General features: G+C 47.4%; 1 protein-coding gene across 6 annotated transcripts in view; it reads left to right on the top strand.

Moving 5' to 3' along the window:
* Positions 1–322: 322 nt before the first annotated feature.
* DCX (doublecortin) overlaps positions 323–23,661 on the top strand; it is a 71,789-nt gene continuing 48,450 nt past the window's right edge. The window contains exons 1-3 of one of the 6 annotated variants that reach the window (XM_010403204.4): positions 323–581; positions 2,074–2,464; positions 11,789–12,129. In XM_010403204.4, the coding sequence (XP_010401506.1) occupies positions 2,101–2,464; positions 11,789–12,129 (705 nt within the window). In that variant the 5' untranslated portion in view covers positions 323–581; positions 2,074–2,100. Of the gene's footprint in view, positions 582–1,043; positions 1,214–1,567; positions 2,465–11,788; positions 12,130–23,661 lie in introns of those variants that run through there. The other 5 variants (XM_010403207.4, XM_010403208.4, XM_010403209.4 and 2 more) reach the window with 5 other exon arrangements.

The raw sequence follows: 23,661 nt of genomic DNA, 5'->3' as shown, positions 1-23,661 counted from the left end.
GCTTGCCAGTGTAAACCACAGATGCCATGCAAAACCAGCACAGGAGCAGGACTGTGCCCAGTTCCACTGGTCAGAGATTTTCTCAGTTGCCTTCCCAATGCACAGGAGTCTTGTGCCAGCGCTGTACCACACTGTAGGATTGTGACTGTGACCCCCCTGTACTGCTAATCCTGTAGGATTGGGGCAATTATCCTGGGTTTTTTCCTTCTTTTTTTTTTTTTTTTCCTAGTGGGGCCAGATGATTTCTTGGTACAACTGGATTCAAGGGGAAATTTGCATCCTTCCAAACACCCCCCCCAAACTTGTCCCTCTAAACCTTTTGTTTACTCATCTGTTGACCTATCCAGAGCTGCAATGAGCACCCTGTTTTCCCCTCAAACACAGACTACAAGCAGACGACTGATGGTGAGAGTGAAAATCACTGAGGCAAAGTTACCGTGAAGGGATGGAACAAGGCACTAGGACCTAGGAGGCGTCTCATCCACCCTGGCAGGAATTTCTTGCTTGGAGCTCAGACAACAAAGGCAGAGTGAGCCTGGTTTTCTTTCTCTCAGCATCTCCACCCTGCGCGCTGAAAACCGGTGAGTAGAGCTTCCCCGAGCGTCTTGCATGCAGAAAAGTAACAGAAAGGAGGAATCTTTCCTTGGTGCCTTACAGCATCTGCAGTTCATTTTAAAATCAAAACCCCTGCATCCTCTGATTCATTCCCGAAGTTGCTTGGATGTTTCATTGTTCAGTGCATGACACCAGACTGAATCTACCCCAGCTGGCATCGTGGGGGGAATGTTCCCAGCTTGGGGTTTCTGTGCAGGTCGCCTGCATTGTCATCTGCCTCACTGCAAGCTGGGGACAATGATTTTTTCTTGCATGGGTCGCGTTGACATTGTAAAATTCAGGGAAGGAGCGAGTGTAAAGGGTGGGGATGAGATAGCAACAGCTTTTCCTGGATTTATATCTGGCTGCCAAGTACTGTTGTAAATCCCATTTCAGCCCTGTGTTAACGTGAGAGCAACATACGTGAGGTGCATGTTCCTGGTGGTGCTGGGGAGTGGAAGGGTCTCTGTCGCAGGGTTGGGGGGTTCCTTCTCCTTTTGTGTTGGGGTTTGGTGCAGGAGAAAGGTTGTTCTTGAGCATAAACTAGAGACAGTGCAAAATTGCTGCTCGCTGGGTGTCAGCTCCAGTCTCGGCTTTTCTGTGCTCAGAACAATGAAAGGTAAGGAGCAGGGGCGGCGTGTCCCTGGGGCACGGGCACTTCCAGCTATTAAATCACTTAGGGCTGCCGGGGGGGAGTGGGGTGGGGTGGAAATAGCCCCTTTATTTTCTCCTCATTAAACGGGAGCAAAAATGCAATTCAGAGGAGGCTCGGGCTGAAAAGAGCTTACCGAAGCTGCGTTTCAATGACAGATTTTTCTTTGCAGTCATTTCTTCTTAGAGATGTAGGCTGGTCCTGGGAATTGATTGATGGGCTAGGAGGGGGCTGCGGATAGGGGGAAGGGTGGGCTGGATCTCATTGCTAACCCTTATTGAACAGGCTGTCACAAAGAAACTGCTTATTCCCCTGTGACCATTCTTTCATAAATGCCAGTTTATTCTAATGTTAAACATTCAGATGCTCTGGGTCCTTCCGTGATTCGACAGATTGAAGGGCTGACTTACTGGGATCTCCTTGTTTTCTGTTGCCAAAGGAAACCTCACAGGGCTTAGAGGTTTAATTCATTGCCAACTGGTGTTTGGATGAGTTTTTGGGGGCTGAGTTGTGATTGCCATGTATCCCTTTGGCCCCAAGTCCCAATTTGCTGCACTTTGAAAACTCCCAGGTGCAGGAGCAGGCAGCTCTCTAGAAACGTGTTCCCTGCCCCCAGTAGTTGGATCCCTTTCAAAATGCGAGGACCCCTCCTACTCTCAGTCCCCAGAATCGATACAAATCTGGGTCAGGGGAGGGGGCGCTTCCCAAATGCATCTGTCCTGCTCCAGACACAGCCTTAGTGTCATTTTGCTCTCCGGATTGTGGCTCTTGCTGGGCTCTAACCCGTCCCTTTGCCCTCCTTCTCTCCCCATCTCCTTCCTGCCTAGCTTCAGATCTTTAGGGTTCACCAAACTATGGAACTTGATTTTGGACACTTTGACGAAAGAGACAAGGCGTCCAGAAACATGCGAGGCACACGGATGAACGGCTTGCCCAGCCCCACTCACAGTGCTCACTGTAGCTTCTACAGAACCCGGACCTTACAGGCGCTGAGTAACGAGAAGAAAGCCAAGAAGGTGCGTTTCTATCGCAACGGGGACCGCTACTTCAAGGGGATTGTATACGCCGTGTCCTCCGACCGCTTCCGAAGTTTTGATGCCCTCCTGGCGGACCTGACCCGGTCCCTGTCCGACAACATTAACCTGCCTCAGGGAGTGCGGTACATTTACACCATCGATGGCTCGCGGAAGATCGGGAGCATGGACGAGCTGGAGGAAGGTAAATGAGCATCGCCGCCTGGTGCAGTGAGGAGGAGGGGTGGGGAGGGGGCTGCAGCACTCGGGGCTGCCGAGCAGATCGCGTTTCCCCGGGCTCTCGGCGATGCTGAGCCCCGCTGTGCCGAGCCGTGCCCTGCCGAGCGCTGCCGGGGCGGGGGCGGTGCGGGAGCCGGCCGGGTGTGCGGCCGGAGGGGTGTGTCCGACTCGGGGCTCTCTGTCCGTGCCTCGGGGGCTGGCTCAGGGTGTCCCCACGGCTGTCCGGGCTGGGGGGTGACCCCAGATGGGTGCGGGGGGGGTGCGCTGGGTTTCCCAGTGGGGTGGGTGGGGATGAAGGGAAAAGGAAGGGGTGCTGAGGCACTCCGGTAGCGAGTGTGTAATGGGGGCGGGAAGGGTTTGTGCGCTCTGCGTATGGCGGGGTTTTTGGGGTATTATGCGCACAATGTGTGTGCAGAGGGGTGTGGTCAGGGCCGTGCAGGCACTTGGGGGTGTGTGGAGAGGGGTGTTCGGGGTGCGGGCAGTGTGCGATGGATGTTTGGAGGGCGGGGTGTTGGGGGCTGTCAGTGTTCGGGGAGCGTGTGCAGGGGTGTGTTGGGAGTTCACACAGCCTGAATAGAGAGGGGATTTAATGAACAGGGGTTGTGAACGGAGCAGGGCGTTTTGGACAGGTTGCACTCGGTGAAATTTGGGGGTTTATGCGCGTGTCTGTGCGGAGGAAGGTGTGAGGAGGGTTAATTACAGCGGAGGTGTGGGGGGTTTCTTTGAGCAGGGGTTTGTGCTCAGGAGGCGTGTGGGGTGTGCTGGGCTGTGTGTGGTGTGTCAGGGGGCGTCTCGCAGAGCGGTGTGTGCGGAGAGGGCACGGGGAGTTCACGGGCTGCTCACGACCGTGGTTCGTGCAGGGGCTGTGTGAAAGGGAGGTGCCTCGTGTGTATTTGGGGAGGGTTTCTGCGGGGACCGAGTGTGGGGTGGTTGCACTGGTGGGTCTGGGGGGCGGTGTGGGAGGCATCCCCTGCCTGGCCGGTCTGGGTGTGCAGGGGGTGCTCAGGGCAGGGCTGAGCGTGTCCGTGTGTCCAGAGGGGGTGTGGGTGTGCCTGTCCCTCCGCGTGTCACTGTGGCATGAGCGATGAGTCAAAAATCAATGCTGCTCGGAAGGGGTGCCCTGGGGGAAGGTTTGCTGCCGTGGAGCTCAGCTGCCAGCCGTGCCTGTGCCTGGGGTGCTCCCTCTGCTGCCCTGGGTGCTGCCTTTCCCGGGAGGGTCAGGAGAAGCCCTGGGATGAAATTGCTGGGATGGCCAGTCCCGCCTCTTTGCCCGAGGCACGACCGTGGGCCAGCTCTGCTGGCAGCACAGCCAAAGCGGGCTGGACACAGGGCACCCACAGCCACCCTGCTTTTCTCTTCCCCGAGCAGTTCGTTCTTTGTTTGCACCTGGAATATCCTGTCGCAAGAGGGGAGTTGCTCTTCCCTTTTCCTTGGTGTTTTTCTCCAAGCAGACGACCTGGCCGGTTTGGTAACTACCGAAAATCCACGAGGCTTTTGCCTTTAGTAAAAGACAATGGATGTGAGTGTGTGAGGCGTGAACTGCAGGGGCTGCCTCGGCAGCGAGTCATTGTGTGACCTTGACTAAAGCAGCTCTCCCTAGAATTCCTTGACTGTGAAGCAGGATCCTCATTTCCCCAAAATACTTTGCGGGGACAAGGACACAGAATAAATCTTGGTTTCCACAGAGGAGTTTTCCTGGGAAGAAATTGCTGCCTTTCAGAGCTGTGATGTGTCCTAGTGGAGTTACTCTCAGCCCAATTACAGCTGTCGAATGGAGGTGTGGCCTCCCTTAATTTTTAGAGATTCTGCCATGTTTCATTCTGGTCTCTTAATATGGCCACAGCCTTTCTCTAATGGCAGCTCTCAGTCCTGCTTGTCCTAGGTTTTATGCAAATCTTCAGAAATAACTCCAGGAGAAAATGCAGTTCTTTATTCTCTTTTTACACTCTTCCTGCTTTTTGTCCGTGGAGTTAAGAAACCTTTAGTTGTTACAGCTGCTTTACACTGGGTTTTGCTGCAGGTAAGGAGGTACCTACTTCATGAAAATGTATCTTGCTCGTTCAGGTAGAGACAGGAGGTGCTGGCATTTGGGTTCTGGCTTTGTTCTGCCAAAATGGCATCTGGAAACAGCACTGAAGAAGAGACACTAGAACCAAAATGGGATTGTCTGTGTGTCTGTGTCCTCAGCAGAGCATCATCTAGGAAAATAAAGCCTGAGCAGAGTGAAGACAAAGGAATCCATTTTTTGAACATGCCAGAGTGGGTCTGCATGCTGCTATTGATCCCGTATTTCTAGGGGTGACCTCCACCTCTGTTGGAGAAAAGCAATTTACAGCGCCGTGGTTGTAACCGGCCTTGTGGTGAGCTCTGCCATGAGCTTGGGTGTTTGCATAGCTGTGTGCACGGTACCTGCATGAAACCCAGGACCTGGGAGTAATTCTGCTCTGTCACACAAGAACAGTGCACACACAGCCAGGGCATGTCTGCCTTGTAAATTGGCTTTCTGCTTGGAGACTGGGGATAACCAAACCAGTGCTTGTTGCTGTAGTGGGGCTAATTTATCATTGTGATTTCCAATAAACAAGTAGAACGTAGGAAAAGTCATCAAAGAGGCTTATCTCAGTGGTTTGATGGCAAAAGCTTGTAAATTACTGACAGTATTTCACATCATGTACAAAGAACTTGATTACTTCTGAGTGATTTAAAAATGTACTTACATAGCGTAGCCTGAACGTAGTTCTGGAGGGCAGAGAGTTATATTGCACAGTAGCAGCATCCTAGAGACACACATTCCAGGTGAACAAAACCCACATGGTGTGCTGCTAATTGATTGGGACTTGGAATCACCCTTTTGTTCTCCAGACCCGGAGTTCTTCCCTGGCCTTCAGGGTTACTCTCATAATGAGAGCAAGTGAAGTTTTTCTTACTCTTTTTTCACATTCCTTCCATCTGTTGGGATGTGCCTCTTGGTCCTTTCCTGTACTGCACTCTAACACCTCACATTTTGGAAGCCCACGGAACTCTGTCACACAGGTGCCTTTTTGCTGTCATATGAATTCTCCCTCCCTGCCACAGGTTGCTTTTTCCATTCTTTTCCAGGGAGCTGTCTGGTCTCCCAATGACCTTCTCTCAAAATCCACCTGCCTGATCATTTTTTCTCCCCCATTCCAGTCCTAATGGCCATCTTCCATCGCTGTAGTCATTGTCTCAATCCTAACTCCCTATTTTCAGCAGTCAGCTTTAATATATTTGTAAAAAATGCACCTGCTGCCATTGATTAGGACTGTATTCCTCCTCAATCTCTCTGCTGGTTAAGAGCAGTGCAGCATCCTGGTACTGCCCTGTTCCAGCTGATCCTGGCAGTGGTGAGCTGCTAACAGCACCTCCCACTTGTGTGCCACTGCCTTGGCTGAGACAGGAGTGGATGTTGGGCCCAGGTACTGCTGTTTATCATGGCTGGTGAATCTTTTGGAGAAGAGCACCAGGTGAGCTTTATTCTCCTTCATATAGAATTAGTTCCAGTGACCAAGACTTCAGGAAGCTGATTTATGAAGCTGCATTTTTGGGCGAGTCACTGTTGTAGCGGATAATTCTGTGCCTTGTGCTGTGACAAAACTTGCATATGAAAGATGCTAAAATAATCATGTGCCAGCCTTTCTCAAGCTAGAGAGCTCACATTTCACCCAAGTTTTTGCTAAAATTTAGTTCCTTTGGCATCTGGGCATGGTGGTTTGGTCCTTGGTTCAATTTGAGCCTCTTCTTGTAGACTCGATGCGATGAGAAGTTGTCCCACCTCATCCTTGGCTGGGTGGAGATGGAAGCTGATGCTGTGCATTGACTTCAGCAGCCAAGATGGCTTAAGAAATGCTGCTCTTGGCCACTTGTTCTAGTCCCCACTGTCCCATAAATGAGTTCTTTGTGGGAGAAAAGGGTTTTTTAGCCCTCTCTGTAATTTTGCTGCTTTCCCATGTTCGGCTTCTTGACATAATGAAATGCACAGTGAGGCCCAACCTGGGAGTGAGGGAAAGGCACATCCAGAGGTGGATTTTATGCCCTGTACTGGCCTCCTTGTTTGAAATTTGCTCTTGCTGCAGATCAAACACTAGAAAAAGCTGAATAGGATTTTGTTTTGCTCAGTGTGGCTTCATTGCAAATGTTCTTGGGCTGCGTGAGATATTCCAGAAAGTGATTCCAAGCTTTTTGTATCCTGTCATGCCCTTGGGAATATTTTCCAAAATCTTGTCCAGGAGTATTTAAAGTAATCATAGGAGGGGCTCCAGCCTGGAATTGTGCAGAGTCTGGTGTGTGCTGGGACCAAGGGGTTTATAGGAAACATACTGGAATCTCCACCCAATGTGTGTGTGTTCCAGTTTGCCTGGAAAAGTGAAATGCCTGCAGTTTAATACTGAAACCTTGGTAACCTGTGGAATTGTTTTCTGTGGGTGTCTGTTGGCCTGATAGCCCAGCTAATTGTGTCCTACATAACAAGATTTGTCCTCGAGATTCTGTTTTATTTGCTTGCTCATCCTGGCTGTCACGCTAGGACTGGTGTGGTCCCAAAATTCTTTATGGGCATCGTGTTGTTTTGGAGGTGATTTCTAATCAAGCATTTCTTCCACTTCTTCAGCAGAACAAGAGGTGCTTCTGTTGATGGCAGAGCTCCCTGTGGAAGAGCCAAGGGAAGGGAGCTCTTGCAGGGTTCATTTTGCTATGCTGGAGCAGGTCTTTTTAACTCATAAAGCAGCAGCAAGTTCATGCATTTGAAACTAAAGGCCTCCTCCAACACCATATGGAATGAACTCTGCAAGGTGTTAAGTCCACTTAATTCCTGCTGCAGTCCTGGTAAATTCCACAAAACACAAAAGCTGGGCACAGTAGCACAATCACAACTTTGCAACTGCAGAGCTAACAGCCAGAATAATTGACTGCTGCCCACAGAGACTGTTCCTGGAATAACTGTTAACGCTTAGACATTCAAAATGGCCTCAATCCAGCTTTCCTGATTTTTCTCAAAATACTTCTGCCCGCAGTTCATTATCCCTGGAAAGTTGCTGGTGCATGCTGAGGGAGGATAACTTTTTCTGAAAGCTCAGCCTGTCATTTTTGGTATTGTCACAGGGAGCTGCTGTAAGAGGGTTGGAGGATTAGTGCTCATCTGGAGCTTAGAGTTTTTCTAAGGAATCTTCTCTAAGGCAAACCTTATCTTTGCTGAGATCATCCCGTCTTTAGGAGCTGAATAATCTCCTTGTGCTTGCATCAAATTGGTAGCACCGGGATGTGTCATGCACTCGAAGCCAGAGTAATTCTGTGTGATACAAGCAAGCCTGGCTTCAAATGGCAAATATGATGGTCATGACAGAAGGTCTGAGGTCTGCAGTCAGCCCATCCATTGCTCAGGGCAGGCAGGAGGAGTGAGGGAATGCCCTGGCTGGTTTGGTGGCACGATAGGAATTGTGACATGTCTGGAGCACCCTGGCATGGTGACAATGCACATCCTCCTGCGGGCTCTGGCTCTGCAGTGCAGAAAGGGCATCATGCTCTGACCCGGCCCTGCACTAAACAAAAGCTGTCCTTGGCACCACAGGGATTTTGTCAGGATGATGTTCCCCACCCCCAGTGCATGGGTGTTGGGGTTTTGTTTGGAATTAATGACGTGGCTGTCCATTGTAGCTTGCAGTGGGATTTCTGCACGTGTGCACAGCTGCTTGCTGGCTTGAGACGTGTGTTCCTGAAAATATTTGTGCACAGATTCTTGTGCTTAGGGCTGGGGAGCAGTATTCTTCTTGGGGTTGTTTCTTTTGCTCGTGACACGATCTCAAGCCTGCTTCCCATTCCTTCTGTTAATGCTGTGCACATCTTCTGCAACCACGCTGTGTCTGTCAGTCATGTTTCTGTGGCTGGCACAGTTGAACGCCTCGACTTCTCATTATAGGCTTAGCCCAGACAGATGTGGCAGAGAAACCCACAGAGAACCCACTCCTCCCTCTATGGTAGCACTGTTCCCTGAACGATTTCTCTTTTCTGTGGTCTCCTGGCCACAGTGGGCAGTTCAAAGCTGGAAAGTTCACAGGTCTTCAGCCTGTGCTTGCCCAATCCTGCTACCACCATGGTAAGGTTTGGGTACAGCTCCACTGTGGGAAGTGAAATACACTGTGGAAAGTGTGTTCCTGTCTGACAAATGCCATGTGCCTCACTGAGGAACTTGAACGATGATGTTGCTGCTCTTTGGGGGTCATAAACTGAGTTAGGGAAGACATTAGTTGAAGTGGTTTTTAAATGAAGTTAAAGCTTCAGGTCACATCCTTAGATCAAGGAGGGAGGAAAGAAAAGCTCCTCTTCCCTGGAGCTGTGCTGCTGTGACTGCAGAAATGCTGCTGAGAAGGGCTGCTACTCTGAACTGCTGTTCTGGAGTGTCACTCCAAGGAAATTTCTCTCCAGTTTCGGAATCCAGTAAAGTGTGGATTTTATTCGCTAGGGTTTGGGTTAAATGAAACAAACGGAGAAAGGGCAGATTCCATTTTGCACTTGAGAGGCCTCTGTGTGGGTCTGCCTGAGATCACATCTGTGGAACAAACCCTACAAGAGTTTTGCCTTCGTGCCACCGTTGCCTTTGGTGTGTGGTGGTGTAAATACACAAACAGCTGTGGTGTGTGGGGAGGAGTTCAGGACTCAGCTGGAGCTAAGAGTAATGGTATTGTACCAAACAGATCAAGAACCTCTTCAGCTTACTTCAAAACAATGGAACTCGTTAATAGAAAATATGCTCCACCACCTCCCGTGTTTACAGAACACAGTGCAAACGGGTACTTTCTTTCACTGTGAAAATAACACAGATGAAGGTCAAATGCAGATGAAAGTCGAGCCTTGCCACACTTCAGTGGCTGATAGTCTACTTCTGCTTTTCAGGTAGGGAAGCAGAGGTGCAGGTGAGGTCAGGAGCTGGCACAGGGAAGCCTGGGGCATGGGTGACAGCAGCACTCAAATCACTTGTTCTTAGTGCTGCATTTAAACAGAGAAATCCCTTTCCTCAGAGGATAATGCACAGTTCTGCTGAGCACACTTATGAGGGCTCTGCTGCCCAGGAATTATGGGTTTGGGAGGGCTCAGGTTCTTAGGATGGTTAATTCCCTGGGAGCATTCCAAACTCCCCTTGCTGGCCTTCTCTCAGTTGTGAAACTGGAGAGAAGCCTGGGCCTGCTCTGCAGCAGGTGTTACTTGGCTGAAGCAGATGAATAAACCACAACTTATCACTTATTAATCAGAAAGATTTGAAGTATTCAAAGCTTCTGTAAAAAGATATCCCCAGAGGGAATTTTGTATAATGTATGGTACTCTGGGGGTATATTGAGCGTCTATAGAGTCAGATTCACAAAATGTAAGGGATTAAGGAGCTCCAGCTATGGGCAGGGCTGCATGGTCAGTTTATTGAGGGGTGTTGCCGTCAGCAAATAGAGATTTTTACTGTTTCTTCAAGCCAACAGAACCTGCTGGTGGGATTGTTGTGTTAGTTTGGGGTACACTAGCTGACAAAACGCCCAGCTGAGTGTTCATCATGAACCTTGTCAGCTCTCTTCTCTCTTCTGTAGTTGTATTCCATCTTTAGAAGGGGAAACAGAGTATCTGCTTCCTGTTGGTCAAGGATTTTTGTCATTTTTGTACAGCTGATGGAGAAGAGCTGCAGTTGGTTGTATAGGCACCATGAGTGGGCATCACTGGGGGGTTAAAATAAGTTAGAGTCCCGCTTCTTTCCTGTGGCTGCTTGTGCCATCATGCCCTTATCAGGAAGAGGGGCAGAAATGCTCAGAGTGCTGTTTTAATCCTGTTAAAACCTGTTCATTGTGTGCCTGTTATGGTCTCACCATGGGTTCTATGAAGGGATTAACCTGGTGCCTCCATTAGAAATGCAGTTTAGTCAGCAGAAGGACTTCCAGTATGAACTTCATGCTGGACCTGGCACATGCCTGGGCCATGTGGAAGTCAGTGGGATGTCTGGAAATCCATATTTTACCAGCTGGATGTCAAATCCTGTCCTAGAGATCCCTGGATGGGAACCCAGACACAGCTGTTGTGATTTTCAAAGATATCTGAGCCCTGGAGTTTGCAGTCAAGGAAATGCAGCCAGCCTGGTTTTTGTCAAGAAGGAATTTCTTTATTTTTTTATTTTCCGAAAGAGTTAAATCTATATTTTGATTTCAAATGTATCGTAGTACACAAAGAACTTAAATTTGTAAGATCAAAGAAAACACCAGAAGAGACTCTAAAATCCTACAGGTACCCATGTCATGCCTTCATTCCTATTAAAGTTTTATCTAATGGCGAGACGAAAGCTCCTTCCTCCGGCAGCGAGTGACTTTTTTTCAGTGCATCCTCAAGTGCTCAGCAGCCTGAGTCATTTCAGACCAGACAGCTACATTCCCTTAGGGATACTGGTTTACAGTCTCGTTCTAGTAATAACTCTTCCAGCATCCATCAGATTTGCAGGCCCAAAAGAAGCTCCTACAAATCCCTTAAGGTGCTTTTAAAACCTTAGATAGATAGGATCCTGTAAAGTACAGACAAAGCCTGAAAGTAATTCTGGGTGGGATAGGGAAGGGCTTTTTGTGAATTACTAACAAGACCATGTAACCCTTCTCTGCCATATTTAAATTTGGATTTAATGTATTTTTGGTTGGTAGCAGCCATGTAAAAGCAAGCAATGGTATTTGGTGCAGTGTTTAGTCTCAGCTGCCGCTAGGTCTGTCCCCTAATAAACCACTGATGATCTAACAATGCATATTTGTTATGCTTGCTAGATTTATCAAGGCTACTTTTAGTGGAGACTATTCAGGACAAGATTTTGATTATTTTTCAGGCATGATGCAGAAGGCACTTTGTGGATGAATGTTGATGTTCTCTTGGCAGGGAATGACACACTGAAATAGTAGCTAGGTCTGTAAAGACAAAGGGGAAACTGGCAAATTTATGAAATAATGGGGGTGGTCAAATGAATTTACTGTTCTGAAGCTCTTGGAAAGCTTAGCTGCATCTTGAAGTACCTAAATACTTCTATAACTCAACCTCTTTTAACCCCTGGCTCATGTGATTGTATGTATTTGCTGATGGCTGACTTGCTTACTTTGTGGAAATACTGGCAATATTTAAAATAAGCATAAATACGACATTAAAATAAGGCAGAATGTTTTAAGAACGAGCAAATGGAAACAATTATTAATGGTTTGCATGATCCATGGGGGAAGAGCACAGAGCCTGTTTTCTGGTAGTTACTGTAGAATCTCCTTCCTTCCTCAAGGGGAGAGTTACGTCTGCTCGTCTGACAACTTCTTCAAGAAGGTGGAGTACACCAAGAACGTCAACCCCAACTGGTCAGTCAATGTGAAGACCTCTGCCAACCAGAAAGCACCTCAGTCCCTGGCCAGCAGCAACAGCGCCCAGGCCAAGGAGAACAAGGATTTCGTGCGCCCCAAGCTGGTGACCATCATCCGCAGCGGGGTGAAGCCCCGCAAGGCCGTGCGGGTGCTCCTCAACAAGAAGACTGCCCACTCCTTTGAGCAAGTCCTCACTGACATCACTGAAGCTATCAAACTGGAGACAGGGGTGGTCAAAAAGCTGTATACCTTGGATGGGAAGCAGGTAGGAGGTTTTACAGATGTTCCGTCTTTTTCTTCCTCTTATCGTGCGGCTTTGCTGACTCAGACCAATTCTTGAAGCCTAAAATTAAGCTGAGATGATTGCTGCCATCTGTTCTCTTAGAAGTGTGGCTTCTCATGCCAGTGGTTAGGTTACTAAATTTTCCCCGATATTAATACCAAGTGAAGAATGTAGCCGTGGGTCTGGGTGGAACAGATGCTGGCCCTGCACGCCGGCGTGTGGTGCGTGTCTTCTGGGCCAGCTAAATAAATAACAGGGGGAGTTGGGCTCACTGCCACCAGCTGATCTGGCTCTGGAGTAACTGGAAGAACTCTCCAGCTTTGGCTTTGCTCAGTGAAAACGTGTTGCTTGACTTTCCTTGCCCTCTGATGAAGGCTTGCTAAGATAAAGTGATTGATCCAAGCGTGCTCTTCTGGCCAGCTCCAGAGTGAGCAGGGAAAGCGTGGAACTGTGGTGCAATTCCTTGAGGTAACATGCAGAAAGAGTCAGAAATATTTAGCAGGTCATCATATTGTGCTTCATGTCTACATGTTGCTGGAACTGAAGGAAACATCTGTCTCTTGTTAGCAGCTACACAGCAATGAGCCATTTCAGATTGCTGTATCTATGAAAAGCCTTAAAGGAATGTGAGGGGATCATTTTTAGAGCTGGGAAGAGCTGGATTCTTCAAGGCAATTCTGAGCTTGATTTAACATTTCTGTTTATTGTAATTGAGGAACGATCTTATTTTTGTCACTATTCTTCCTGCTCCAGATTCTGGAGTGAGGCAGCACAGCTCTTGTGTGGGTTTGGACACTGGCTGTTCTAGGGGTTGATGGTTTTGCTTTAAATTAACTCTGTCCTGTCTCTGGAGAAAATTGTTTAAGTACTGGCTCTATCCAAGAACATGCAGATTTTACATATAAAAATGTTTGTCCCAAATACAGGTCCCTACAGTGTCCTGCACAGTCCAGGTGTAGTGCCTGGGTGCTGAGAGCAGCCTGACAGTCTGGTGGCCCTGCCCATGGCAGGGGGCTGGAACTGGATGATCTTTAATGTCCCTTCCAACCCAAACCATCCTGTCATTCTGTGATTCTTGCTTTGTCCCATCCTCTGTGTCCTGCACATTAGTTACTGTCTGGTTCCAGCTTCAGATACACAAAAAATCCCATCTGTCTGCCGAAGCTTTCCTTTCCACTTGTCTCAACGCAGCACTTTTCCTTCCTAAGATGCATAGTTTGAACATGAGGGGGTGACTGTCCAGCTGCACTCTCCATAGCCACAGTAACCTGCTGTAAGTGAGCAGTGATACAAGGAGCGATGTGCTGGAAACCTTGGGAGAGACCAGGGAAAGAGGAAGGAGAGAGTCAGGTGACCTGTGCTCCCTGAGGTGGTCACACATGGGCACAGGACCATGCCCTTTGGATCACAGCAGCTTTGCAGAGGGTTTAACAATTGCATCTGGCCTGAGAGCAGCTCCCTGCTCATGCTGACGCACAGAGTCCTGTTATTCTCCCAGCTGGGAATGAGGAGCTTAATCTGAGCCTGTGAGTGGCCTCAGTTCTTTGAGAGGTGCTGGCAGTTTGGAGGTGAGATGTTGCTTTGGATGGTGCAGAAACAGGATGCTCCATGAGCTTCCATCAAACTGCTCTCTTCCCCCCTTTTAGCTGTTTACAGGAGCAAGTGGTGATTCCTCTGGCTGGAGAGCAAGACAGGATCAGCCCTGATATGACATTTAACTTGTTTCTCTGGCTTTATAATTCACCATTTTATGCAGTGAGATATTTCATTGCATGCTGGAGACACTACTGGGAGTTTGTGTGTGCAAACGCACACCCAGTATTGCAGTCCTTGGAAACAGCAAGACTGTGATTTGGCAATAATGGGATGTTTGATATTTATTTGCAGCATCAATTACTGTTGAAGCTTCCTGAAGAGCACACCTGGTTCACCAAGGCTTTGTGCTTAGTGGAAGGTTCCCTTCCGTGCTTGTTTTTCACTATAGATGTGTGTTCTAAGTGTGCAAGTCAGAGCTGGAAGCTTCTGCTGTGGGTGCAGTGCTGGCTGTTTAGGGTTTCCATGACATACTGCTCCATAAAATCTGACCTCCTGACATGACATTAGGGGGTTTTGCATGTCTGATGCTGACATTAGAAAGAGATTACTGAATGCGTAATTCTGACAAACAGCACTTTATTTTCAGGAGGAAATATTCATGCAAAAACGCAAGCTGCTCAAAGCTGAAATACTGACAAGAATCCTGACAGCCTGTCTCTTTGAGTGCCATCAGAGGCACGTTGCTCCCTCTGTTGTGAAATGATAAAATTTACAAAAGGAACGTACAAAGGAAAATCATCCTTCCTCAGTCCACGAGCTGGAACTTAATGAGGGGAGATGATTATTTTATTTATAGGCATTTCCATAGTGCTCATCAGTGGAGTAATCAAGATGCTTTAGAAGTACAGACAGTGGTGGCAATGACAGGGTGGTGTGTGAATAATTACATTTCTGTGCACTGCAGACCTGCTGCAGTTGGAGTGAGAAAGCAGCTAATTGAGAGCTGGTGGGCTGGATTTGAATAAATGTAGCACTTGAAACAATAGTGAGGTTAGGTTATTTTAATGAATTTTTGTTTCTTTTTATGTCTTGGGTTGGCTGGAGAAATACGGCCCTTGAAGCTGCTAAATGAGCATCTTGTGTTTAAGTAGTATATTTAACTTGCACATATTTCTAATGTCTGTACTCGAGCTCCTTCCCTCCCTGGAGCATCTCATTACCTCTTGGTGCACACCACGGAGCTCAAGAGGTTTTTCAGGTAGTTGACCAAAAATGGGTTGTGACGGGGGATCACAACAGAGATTTAACTTCGGAACTTCCGTGGCTGTACAGGAAATGGTGTAGGTCAAAGGATTCAGTGCATTAAACAAATGCTTTAATGGGCCAAATCCAGCACTTTGTTCCACAGCTACAACTGCTGTCGTTTTGAGATGTGTAATACATGTAATTAAAATATACACATTCAGGATTTAATTTGGGCAGGCCTGTGAATCACGCTGGAAAACAGTTATTTTGGTAGATTCTTCCTCCTTTTTTAAACTCTTAGTTCTACCCAATGTCCCAAACAAGTCTGGATTCCTGGCAGCACTGGCTACTTGATAAACACACGATGACAGATCCTGCCTCGCGTCGTTAGCAAACCAAATTAGAAAGCAGAATTTGAGACCGTGGATGAAGTTGCATTTGGATATTCTGAATGCAGTAAGCTGAGCTAGACTCTGCAAGTGTTGCATAGATTTACTGTCCTGCTCGTGCCTGAGCTTCCTTCTCACCGTGGTGCACAATGGGTCGGTGCTCTCTGGGATAGGGGAGGCTGCTCCATCGCTGGCAGCCCAGCGCAGCTCCTTTCAGCACCTTGCTTTGCAGGTGGGCTCTGCCTGCATTCCTTCCGGCTTTTAAGTGACCTGTGAAAGCTGGTGTCTTCTGTGCACACTGAACTTCTCTTTTTCTGCCCTGCATTTTACATTTTATTCTAAGGTCTGTGAGTTGTTCAGCCAAGTGCCTGAAGAGATGTAATGAGAAATATCACTCTTTTTTTTTGGTCATTGGCTGAGTTGGGTGATACTCTGGCATAACCAGAAATTCATCAGACGTGTTCAGTTGTACTTTAGCATTAAGTTTTGGCTTTTTTTTGGTATAGAATTCCTCCTCCTTTTTCTTCAGCTGTTTAGCTAAACACCCCATTGTGTGACCCAACAATTATCACCACAAATAAGCAGAATAGGTGCTGTTCAGAGCAGGGAGAGCTTGTATGCTTCAGTTCCACATAAATGGAGATATTCTGGTCAACAGGCAGGGAACAGATTATGGTTTTAGCCACAATAACATGCAGTGATCTCCTCTGGCCTTTGAAATCTTCAAACACGGGGAGAAGTCAGCCATGCTCTGCTCATTGGCTGTTCTCTTGCCCAGACACAGTGCTGCTGCTCCATCTGAGTGTTAGCTGTCTCATCAGATGAAATTACATCCATTTCCATATGTCAGGGCACTTGTGACTGTGCTCCCAAAAGAGTTTCCAGTCTTAATAAAATGGTCCCCTCTAGCAGCCTTTGCTTTGATAAGGATATCGAGTGGCAGGTGATGAGTGGAGTTCATTCCCTGTTTGCAGAGCTGATGCCAGTGCCCCAGGGGCCAGCCCACCTCTCCTGGCCAGGCAAGAAGTTGCCATTTCATTTCATTTCAGGTTTCCTGCACTGAGGAAGGGCAGCAGCCATGGAGGGAGAAGCAGGATGACTAAGCTTACAGCAAGTTTAAAGTTGGGACTTTGTGATCAAAGTCAATGAAATAGGTTGATAAAGCATCTCCTAAATACTGCACTGGAGAAACCAAACAAACTTTGGAGCTGCTGCACTGATTTTAAGCTGGTATTTGGAAAAAAAAAAAGTAAAAAATTAATTGCTCAAGTGTTAGTAGTGGACCAAACTTTTCCAAGATAGTGTAGATCTATTGATTGTATTAATGAAACTGTATCAATGGGACATAGGACAAGGTTTGTACTGAAATACTGAAATTCCTCCAACATCTGTAATCTGTGATTGGTGCTCAGGAAGAAGGTGACACCTGTGTGACTGTACCCAGTAGCATCTGCAAGGCTGGAAGATCAGAGGGAAGCTGTTCCCTCCAGAGCCCAGGCAATAGTTACCCCACACCCTGAGGCACGAGGTTCAAGGTTAGGAAGTGAGCAAATTGCTTTGGGTTATCGCACACGTTGAGGGGAAGGATGTCAGAACTCCTCATGCTTCTAAGTTGTTGGCTGCCCTTTAGGATACTGAAAAACTGCATTGAAGTGACCCCAGAAAAGCAGTTCCATGCACTCATATAAAGCTGGAGCCCAAAGGAAATGTAAGAGCAGGAGAGGAGTGCAAGTGTTTTCTGTATCCCACCTTCTGCTAAAGCTCCTGCAGCAGCCAGTGCAAAGGGGAGCAGCGAGTCCCACCTTCCCTCTCTGCTGCACAGAGCTGCAACAACAAACCTGGATCTGGTTTGTGTCTGTTTCTCAGTCCTTTCCTCTCGGAGCTTCTTGCTCGCTGCTGAGATTTGCCAGGCCCCGCATAAATCTCCCATTTTAATAGTGAGAGGACAGGTCTGGGTTCACAGAGGAATCGAGCAGGCAGGATCCCTGCCCACATCCTCACTCAGGATGGGGATTAGCTCCCAGCCTCACTCCTCCCCAGTGCTGTTGCAGATGCTCTGGCTTAGGGTGCTTGCGTGAGATTACTCCTCTGCAGCAGCCATGTGTCATGCAAGGAGGATTAGTAATAATGTATGGACTGGAGAACTTCTGAACCCAAGTCACTTACAGAGCCAGACAACACAGCCTAGTTCTCTATCTTCAGGGAGCTCTTAGTCTAAGCTGGCGGTTCAGCACTGCCTGATTCATGCAGTGACTAGACTCTAACACAGACAAAACCAATTAGTCCGCAGGTATCCCACAAGGATTTTAGCGCTCGCTCGAATGAATAAGCCGAGCTTCCATGAGTGTGTATCTGAGTACTTAGGATAAAATATTCAGAAGACTTTCCGAGCTGTTATTCAGAAACCTTGTGCTTATTAATTTCTGTTTCCTCGGGTCTGTGGGCCACAGAATCTGGGTGAAGAGGAACACTGTAAATCCTGATTCCTGTGCTTCTTAAAGCAGACACAGGATGATCTCAGCAGCTGAAGGCTTGATCAAACCTGTTCTCCTGTGAGCATGGTACTGACCTGGTTACCACTGGTGTGGTCTCCGGCCACTCCCCAAGATAGGTAGTGATGGAACAGGGGAAAATGGATTTAAACTGTCAGAGGGCAGATTTAAATTAGATATTGGGAAGAAATTCTTCCCTGCGAGGGTGGGGAGGTCCTGGCACAGGGTGCCCAGAGAAGCTGTGGCTGCCTCTGGATCCCTGGCTCTGGATCCCTGGAAGTGTCCAAGGCCAGGCTGGATGGGGCTTGGAGCAACCTGGGATAGTGGAAGGTGTCCCTGCCCACGGCAGGGAAATGGAGTGAGATGTTTTTTATGAGCCCTTTCGACACAAAGCATTCTATAATTCTGTGTGTAGAGCAAGGGGAGACAGTGGAGGAGAACATCAGCTTGCAGACTTTGCTGGATGTTTTGCCATTGCTTTGCCTCACTCTCAGGTTCTGGAGGAGGTGTCATCCTCCTGCCTGCCATCCAAAGGGCTTTGGTGCTGTGTACTCATTGGCGCATTGCTGTTATGCAGATCCTGGCTGTGGTAAAAAATACTGGTAAATCCGTTTTTCTCTCAAGGCAGTGAGGCTCCCAGTCCACAAGCAGGCTCCAGAGTTGTGCTGCTGTTTGCTGGAAATGGTTGATTTTAGAGCCACGTACTGACCACGCTCCACATGAACACCTGCTCCTTGTGTCACAGATGGCAGGCTGTCAAAATTATTGAAAGATGCAGTCAGACCTGACCTGGTGACCTAGAAGTACGTGGCCCCTATTACTGCATCCTGGTGCTATTCACACCCCGAAAGGGACGTATGCTAAAAATTCCATCCTCAGTAGCATCTTTATTTTAGCAGTCCTCTCTGTCATACAGAGTGACATGTTCCCTTTTCACTCTGAATCCCAAGAGAGAAGAGGATTATTCACTGTAGTGCCAGAGGGTTTATCCTGGAATAAATGGGCTGAAAATGAGCAAGGGAAATAAGGCTGAATATCTGGAGCTGTGGACAGGCCAAGAAAGCCTTGTTGTTTTTTCCATTGTGAGTTTGTGTCGCTACATGAAACTTAAGTTTCTGGTTCCTTTTTGATGCTTGAGCAGCAATCCCACCAGTGTGAATGAGAGCCCCTCCTGCTCTGAGAGGGAGAAGGTTACACTTAAAATATTCTGAGCAAGCATCTACCTCAGGGTATGGATTCTTGTAAATGTCTTATTTTGATCACCTGGAATAATCCAATATGTGAATTTGCCCTGTTTTTAGTGGGGAAATGTCTTGCATATTCTGGTGTGCCAGTGTCCTTAGTGTTAGGCTGTGAGTGGCATCACATGTATTATTTTTGCTCACCTCTCCCTACCTGCAGTAGGTCACAGAGTGAGCAAATACCCCCTGAATTCCCTCAGGGGGACACACCTTGAGAATCTCATGGTGGTTGGTGCCACGTTCCACATCTTGGGGCAAGTTCACCTTTTCTTCTTGTCTGCCTGGAACCACTTCTTCTCTTCCCTTCTCAGCTCTTAATTGGCCTTCAACCAAAAAGCTGTTTTCACTCAGTAGCAGGTAAGTTATGGCACGGCTCACACTTCTCTCTAGGAAAAGCCTGCACTAGGTGTGAATAAAGGCAACCAACCAGGTGACAGAGGCTGGCAAGAAATGGAATGAAAGAGCTGTCAGCCAGCACAACAGCATTTCCTTCTTTCTTGGCTCTGAAACTGCACGTGGGCCTGAACCAGTGGTTATTCATTTTTGTGTGTCTTGATGGAGCTTAAATATTAAGGAAATTAATCCGTGCTGCAAAGGGCCCTGTGAGTGTGAGAGGTTGTCAAAGCCTCCTCACCCCATCTTTTGACCACGATGCCAGTGACAACAAAGGTGTTTGTGTGGGTCAGTAAGGGAAGGAGTGAGAGCCCTGCTCACGTGCAGAGGATACAGCCTCCATCCACCCTCAGCTCCGCCAGGAGTGACAAAAGATACACAGAAATGTGTGTCATAGCAGTGTGTCTAAAGGAGTTGAGGAGGGAAAAAATAAGTAGGATGCAATCCCTGGAGCTTTTCAGAGCTGGCTGAGGTAGGCCTGCATGTGTGGGGAGGTGCAGAGAGGAGCTGTGAGAGCTGAGGGCTGTCCCAGTGCTCCTCAGGCTGCAGCAAATCGATTGAAACAGAGCTGGAACTGCAGCCCTGCTCCTGGAGATTTGCTCAGGCTGAATAGGGAGGAATAAGCAGGGCTAATAACCAGAGCATTCACTGCTCCGAGCCACAGGCACACCCTGTCCCCTGTGAATGTGCAGCCAGACTTTGCTGAATGTTATACAGTGATATATAACAATAATCTATACTCTTAGACCTAGTTCTAGTTCCCTGGTTAACAGCAGGCACTGTGTATGTGAGTAAACATGATTTTATCTGTATAAATACATTTTATTAAGTGTTGTAAAACACAGCTCTGCAGCTCAATTTGCTGTCTAAGCAATCTAAACTCTTCCTTCATTAAAGAATCCCAGGGACTATTGTGCTCTGATATCCTCGAGCCAAGTTCTTGTTTTTGCTTCCCTCACCCTAATAAACCAAAACCAAAGGAATCTCACTGCAGTCTTTCACTGCACTTTGAAAATGTTTGCTTACTTTTAAATTATTCTATGAGATAAATGCAGATCTCATTGTTATTAACAGTTTTAAAATTATCCACATAATCTGAAATAAGTAGGAAATGAGCGTGTATTAGCTCATGGTGCTTTTCTATGTTTTTTATCTTGAAAAATACTTTCAGAACAAGGATTTTTCAGCTAGAGTGGGTGTAAGATCTATCCTTCCTTTTACTGTTTCTTTTTTCTCTTTTTTTTTTTTTTCCCCCCAAATGGGGGATTTAGTTATGAACAAAAACCAGACATGGGGAAGATGAGATAATATGCACCACTCATTAGCAGGTTTTTCCAGGGGATTTTGCTCCAGTCAGAACTGGCATGAGAGGTCAGTCCTGCCAGTCCTCCAGGTCTGAGCTCTGTTATCTGGAGGACAATGAGCTCAAGGAGCTTTATTGGCTCCACAGAATAATTATGCAGCCCCTGAACCTGCAGGGCAGCAGGGGAGAGCAGGACTCGGGCTCCTTCCTCACTGTCCTGCCCTCGCCATCTGCTCTGTGCTGCTTATCTGGTGCTCAGTCCCCTGGGGCTGCAGGACCCACAGCTCTGGTCCTGGGGCCGTGGACATCAATCCCTGCCTGTGACAGAGAAGTCCAAGCCCCCACCTGAAGCACCTCCCTGTGCTCCTGGGAGAGCAGCTTATGGCTGCAGGTGTTGGGTTTTCTGTCTTTATTCAGGTTCTCTGAGCAGGGAACTGAAACGGGTTCAGGAAAGCATCTCATGTGTGCACTCTTCTGTGAGTGAAAGCAGCATTTCCTCAAGTTATTGCTGTGCCCCTGCACTCCTGACATCATCTTTGTGCCCTTCCTCACTCCCTCATGCCCAAAATAGTGCTGAAAGAGGAGCAGAGTGGGACTAATGGTACCTGCTCTCGTCTGTATGTCTGGCAGTGAAAATACACCAGGAAACTCAGCTTCTGTGCTAGATAAATCAACTGAAAGATAAAACCGTGAAAAAACATGGTATAACATGCAAAAACCCCTTTCAGCTTGATCTGTTAGTATAGAATAATAAAACCATGGATGGAGGAGAGCCAGCGGACATTTGGACTTCAAAATTCATGAGGAAAGAAAGGCTCCTCCAAGAACCTGTGAAGGAACCTGAAGCAGTGATAAGTGCAGATGTTATCACAGATTTGAAACAGGTTTAGAAGAAGAAACCAGGGTAGGAATAACTTCTTACCAGAGTAAAAATGAAATATCAAGAAACAAGTGGTATTTACTATCTTCTTGAGTGATCTGGAGGTGGAAGCACTTGGTGAAGATGATGAAAGAACTGTTTGAATTTAAAAAGTTGGGGGACTGAGATGAACAGGCAGTGTAATGGATGATCGTAAGTTCAAAGCAGCACAGGTGGAAATTACTCTTATATTTATCTTTTCAAACTAAAAATAACTATTCTGGAGAGAGGATTGTCTTGCTGAGGCAGGCTAGTGAATAATATCTTAGCAGAGAATCAAAACAGCACGCTAAAGCATATGGTATCCATTTGAAATTCACAGGGAAAGGAGCAGCTTTTTAAAATACTGTTGTATTCCATTTATCTTTCCACTTCACCTCTCCACGTTCTCAGATGTGTCTCAGAGTATGGAAGGAAGTAAAGAGCTGCTCGAGTGGCTGTGCCGTGCTCCTGTCTTCTCCTGAAGCAGCCAGCAGGGCTGGGGTACTCGTGTCCCTGTGAGTGGCATCACATGTATTATTTTTGCTCACCTCTCCCTACCTGCAGTAGGTCACAGAGTGAGCAAATACCCCCTGAATTCCCTCAGGGGGACACACCTTGAGAATCTGGGGCTCTGGTGAGGCAGGCAGGAGGTTCCAAATGGTCAGAGCCTGTTCACTGTGGAGTGGTGAATCACCCCCTGCTTGCTGTATTTTTGTGCCTGCAACTTTGAACCTGGGAGTTTGCCTGTGGCTGGGCTGTGGAGGTGACCTGGCACCCAGGTTCACTTCCTTTGGAGACCCAAAGTTTCCAGTTACGTGAAGATGTTGAGAGAAGCTGTAGCTCTGCGCGTGGGGAATACCCGGAATTTCTACAGGCAGGTGACATGTCTTATCCCACTGCATGGCATGGCATGGCACAGCCTTTCTGTAAATAAAGGGGGCTTATAACAAAGATGGGGACACGTTTTTACGTGGGATGAGGTGTAATGGTTTTAAACTAAAAGAGGGTAGGTTTAGATCAGGTAAAAGGAAGAAGTTTTTTACAGCAAAGGTAGTGAGGCCCTGGCACAGGTTGCCCAGAGAAGCTGTGGCTGCCCCATCCCTGGAAGTGCTCAAGGCTGGGTTGGACAAGGCTTGGAGCAACCTGGGACAGTGGAAGGTGTCCCTGCTCATTGCAGAGGAGTTGGATGAGATGCCCTTTAAAGGTCCCCTCCAACACAAACTGTTTTATGATTCTATGGTAGAGCATTTGAAATGGGTTTTTCAAAACTGCATGGAGTCATCCTGCTCTTTACATGAGGGACATAAAATTTAGTGCTTGTAAATGTCTTGCTCTTGATGAGTATGGACCTGTCCATTCTTCAGTCAGATGTGCTGTAAAGCCACTGACTCAGTGTTTGTAACTTCTCCCAGCCACTTTAATATGTAACTTGTGCACTCTTTTTGTCTACCAGATAGTATCACTGGAATGGAGAGAAAAATCCACCCCTCACTTTTCTCCACACCACCACCCAGTGTTAACAGGAACTCATAAAAAAGGGAAAATCCAGTGCAGCCATTTCAACTTGGTCAAGAGTTTTTAACTTGGCAGATAAATTATTTGGGGAGAAATGCTGAGAAGCAGTTGCAGACAAGCAAAAAATCTCTGTGAAACCCTAAACCTGAGCAGCCTTCCATCACGGAGCTCAGTTTTAGCCCATCAGGAACTAAACTTCCCTTTCTCAAATGTGCAGATATCAGGAACCTTATCAACTGCTGGCAGGCTGCAGGATTACATGTAAATGAAGTGTATCAAAGAGTCGAGTGAGGTAGCCAACATTAGGATCTAAGAATGTTATTCTTGCCTACTTGAAAGCCCTTCATAATGGATTAGAAACAAGAACTTACATCTCTTAATACCAGCTGAAATTTGAAGCATCTTTTTTGCTTCTAGTGAATTTTAATATTTTCAGAGTAAATGGTACTGGGGATTTCCTTCATTTTAGACAACCCTGGTAACGGAGGTTTGCAAAATG

Source organism: Corvus cornix, chromosome 4A (assembly GCF_000738735.6).
Source record: "Corvus cornix cornix isolate S_Up_H32 chromosome 4A, ASM73873v5, whole genome shotgun sequence".
Classification (NCBI taxonomy): Eukaryota; Metazoa; Chordata; class Aves; order Passeriformes; family Corvidae; genus Corvus; species Corvus cornix.
This window is presented reverse-complemented; position numbering and strand designations above follow the sequence as displayed.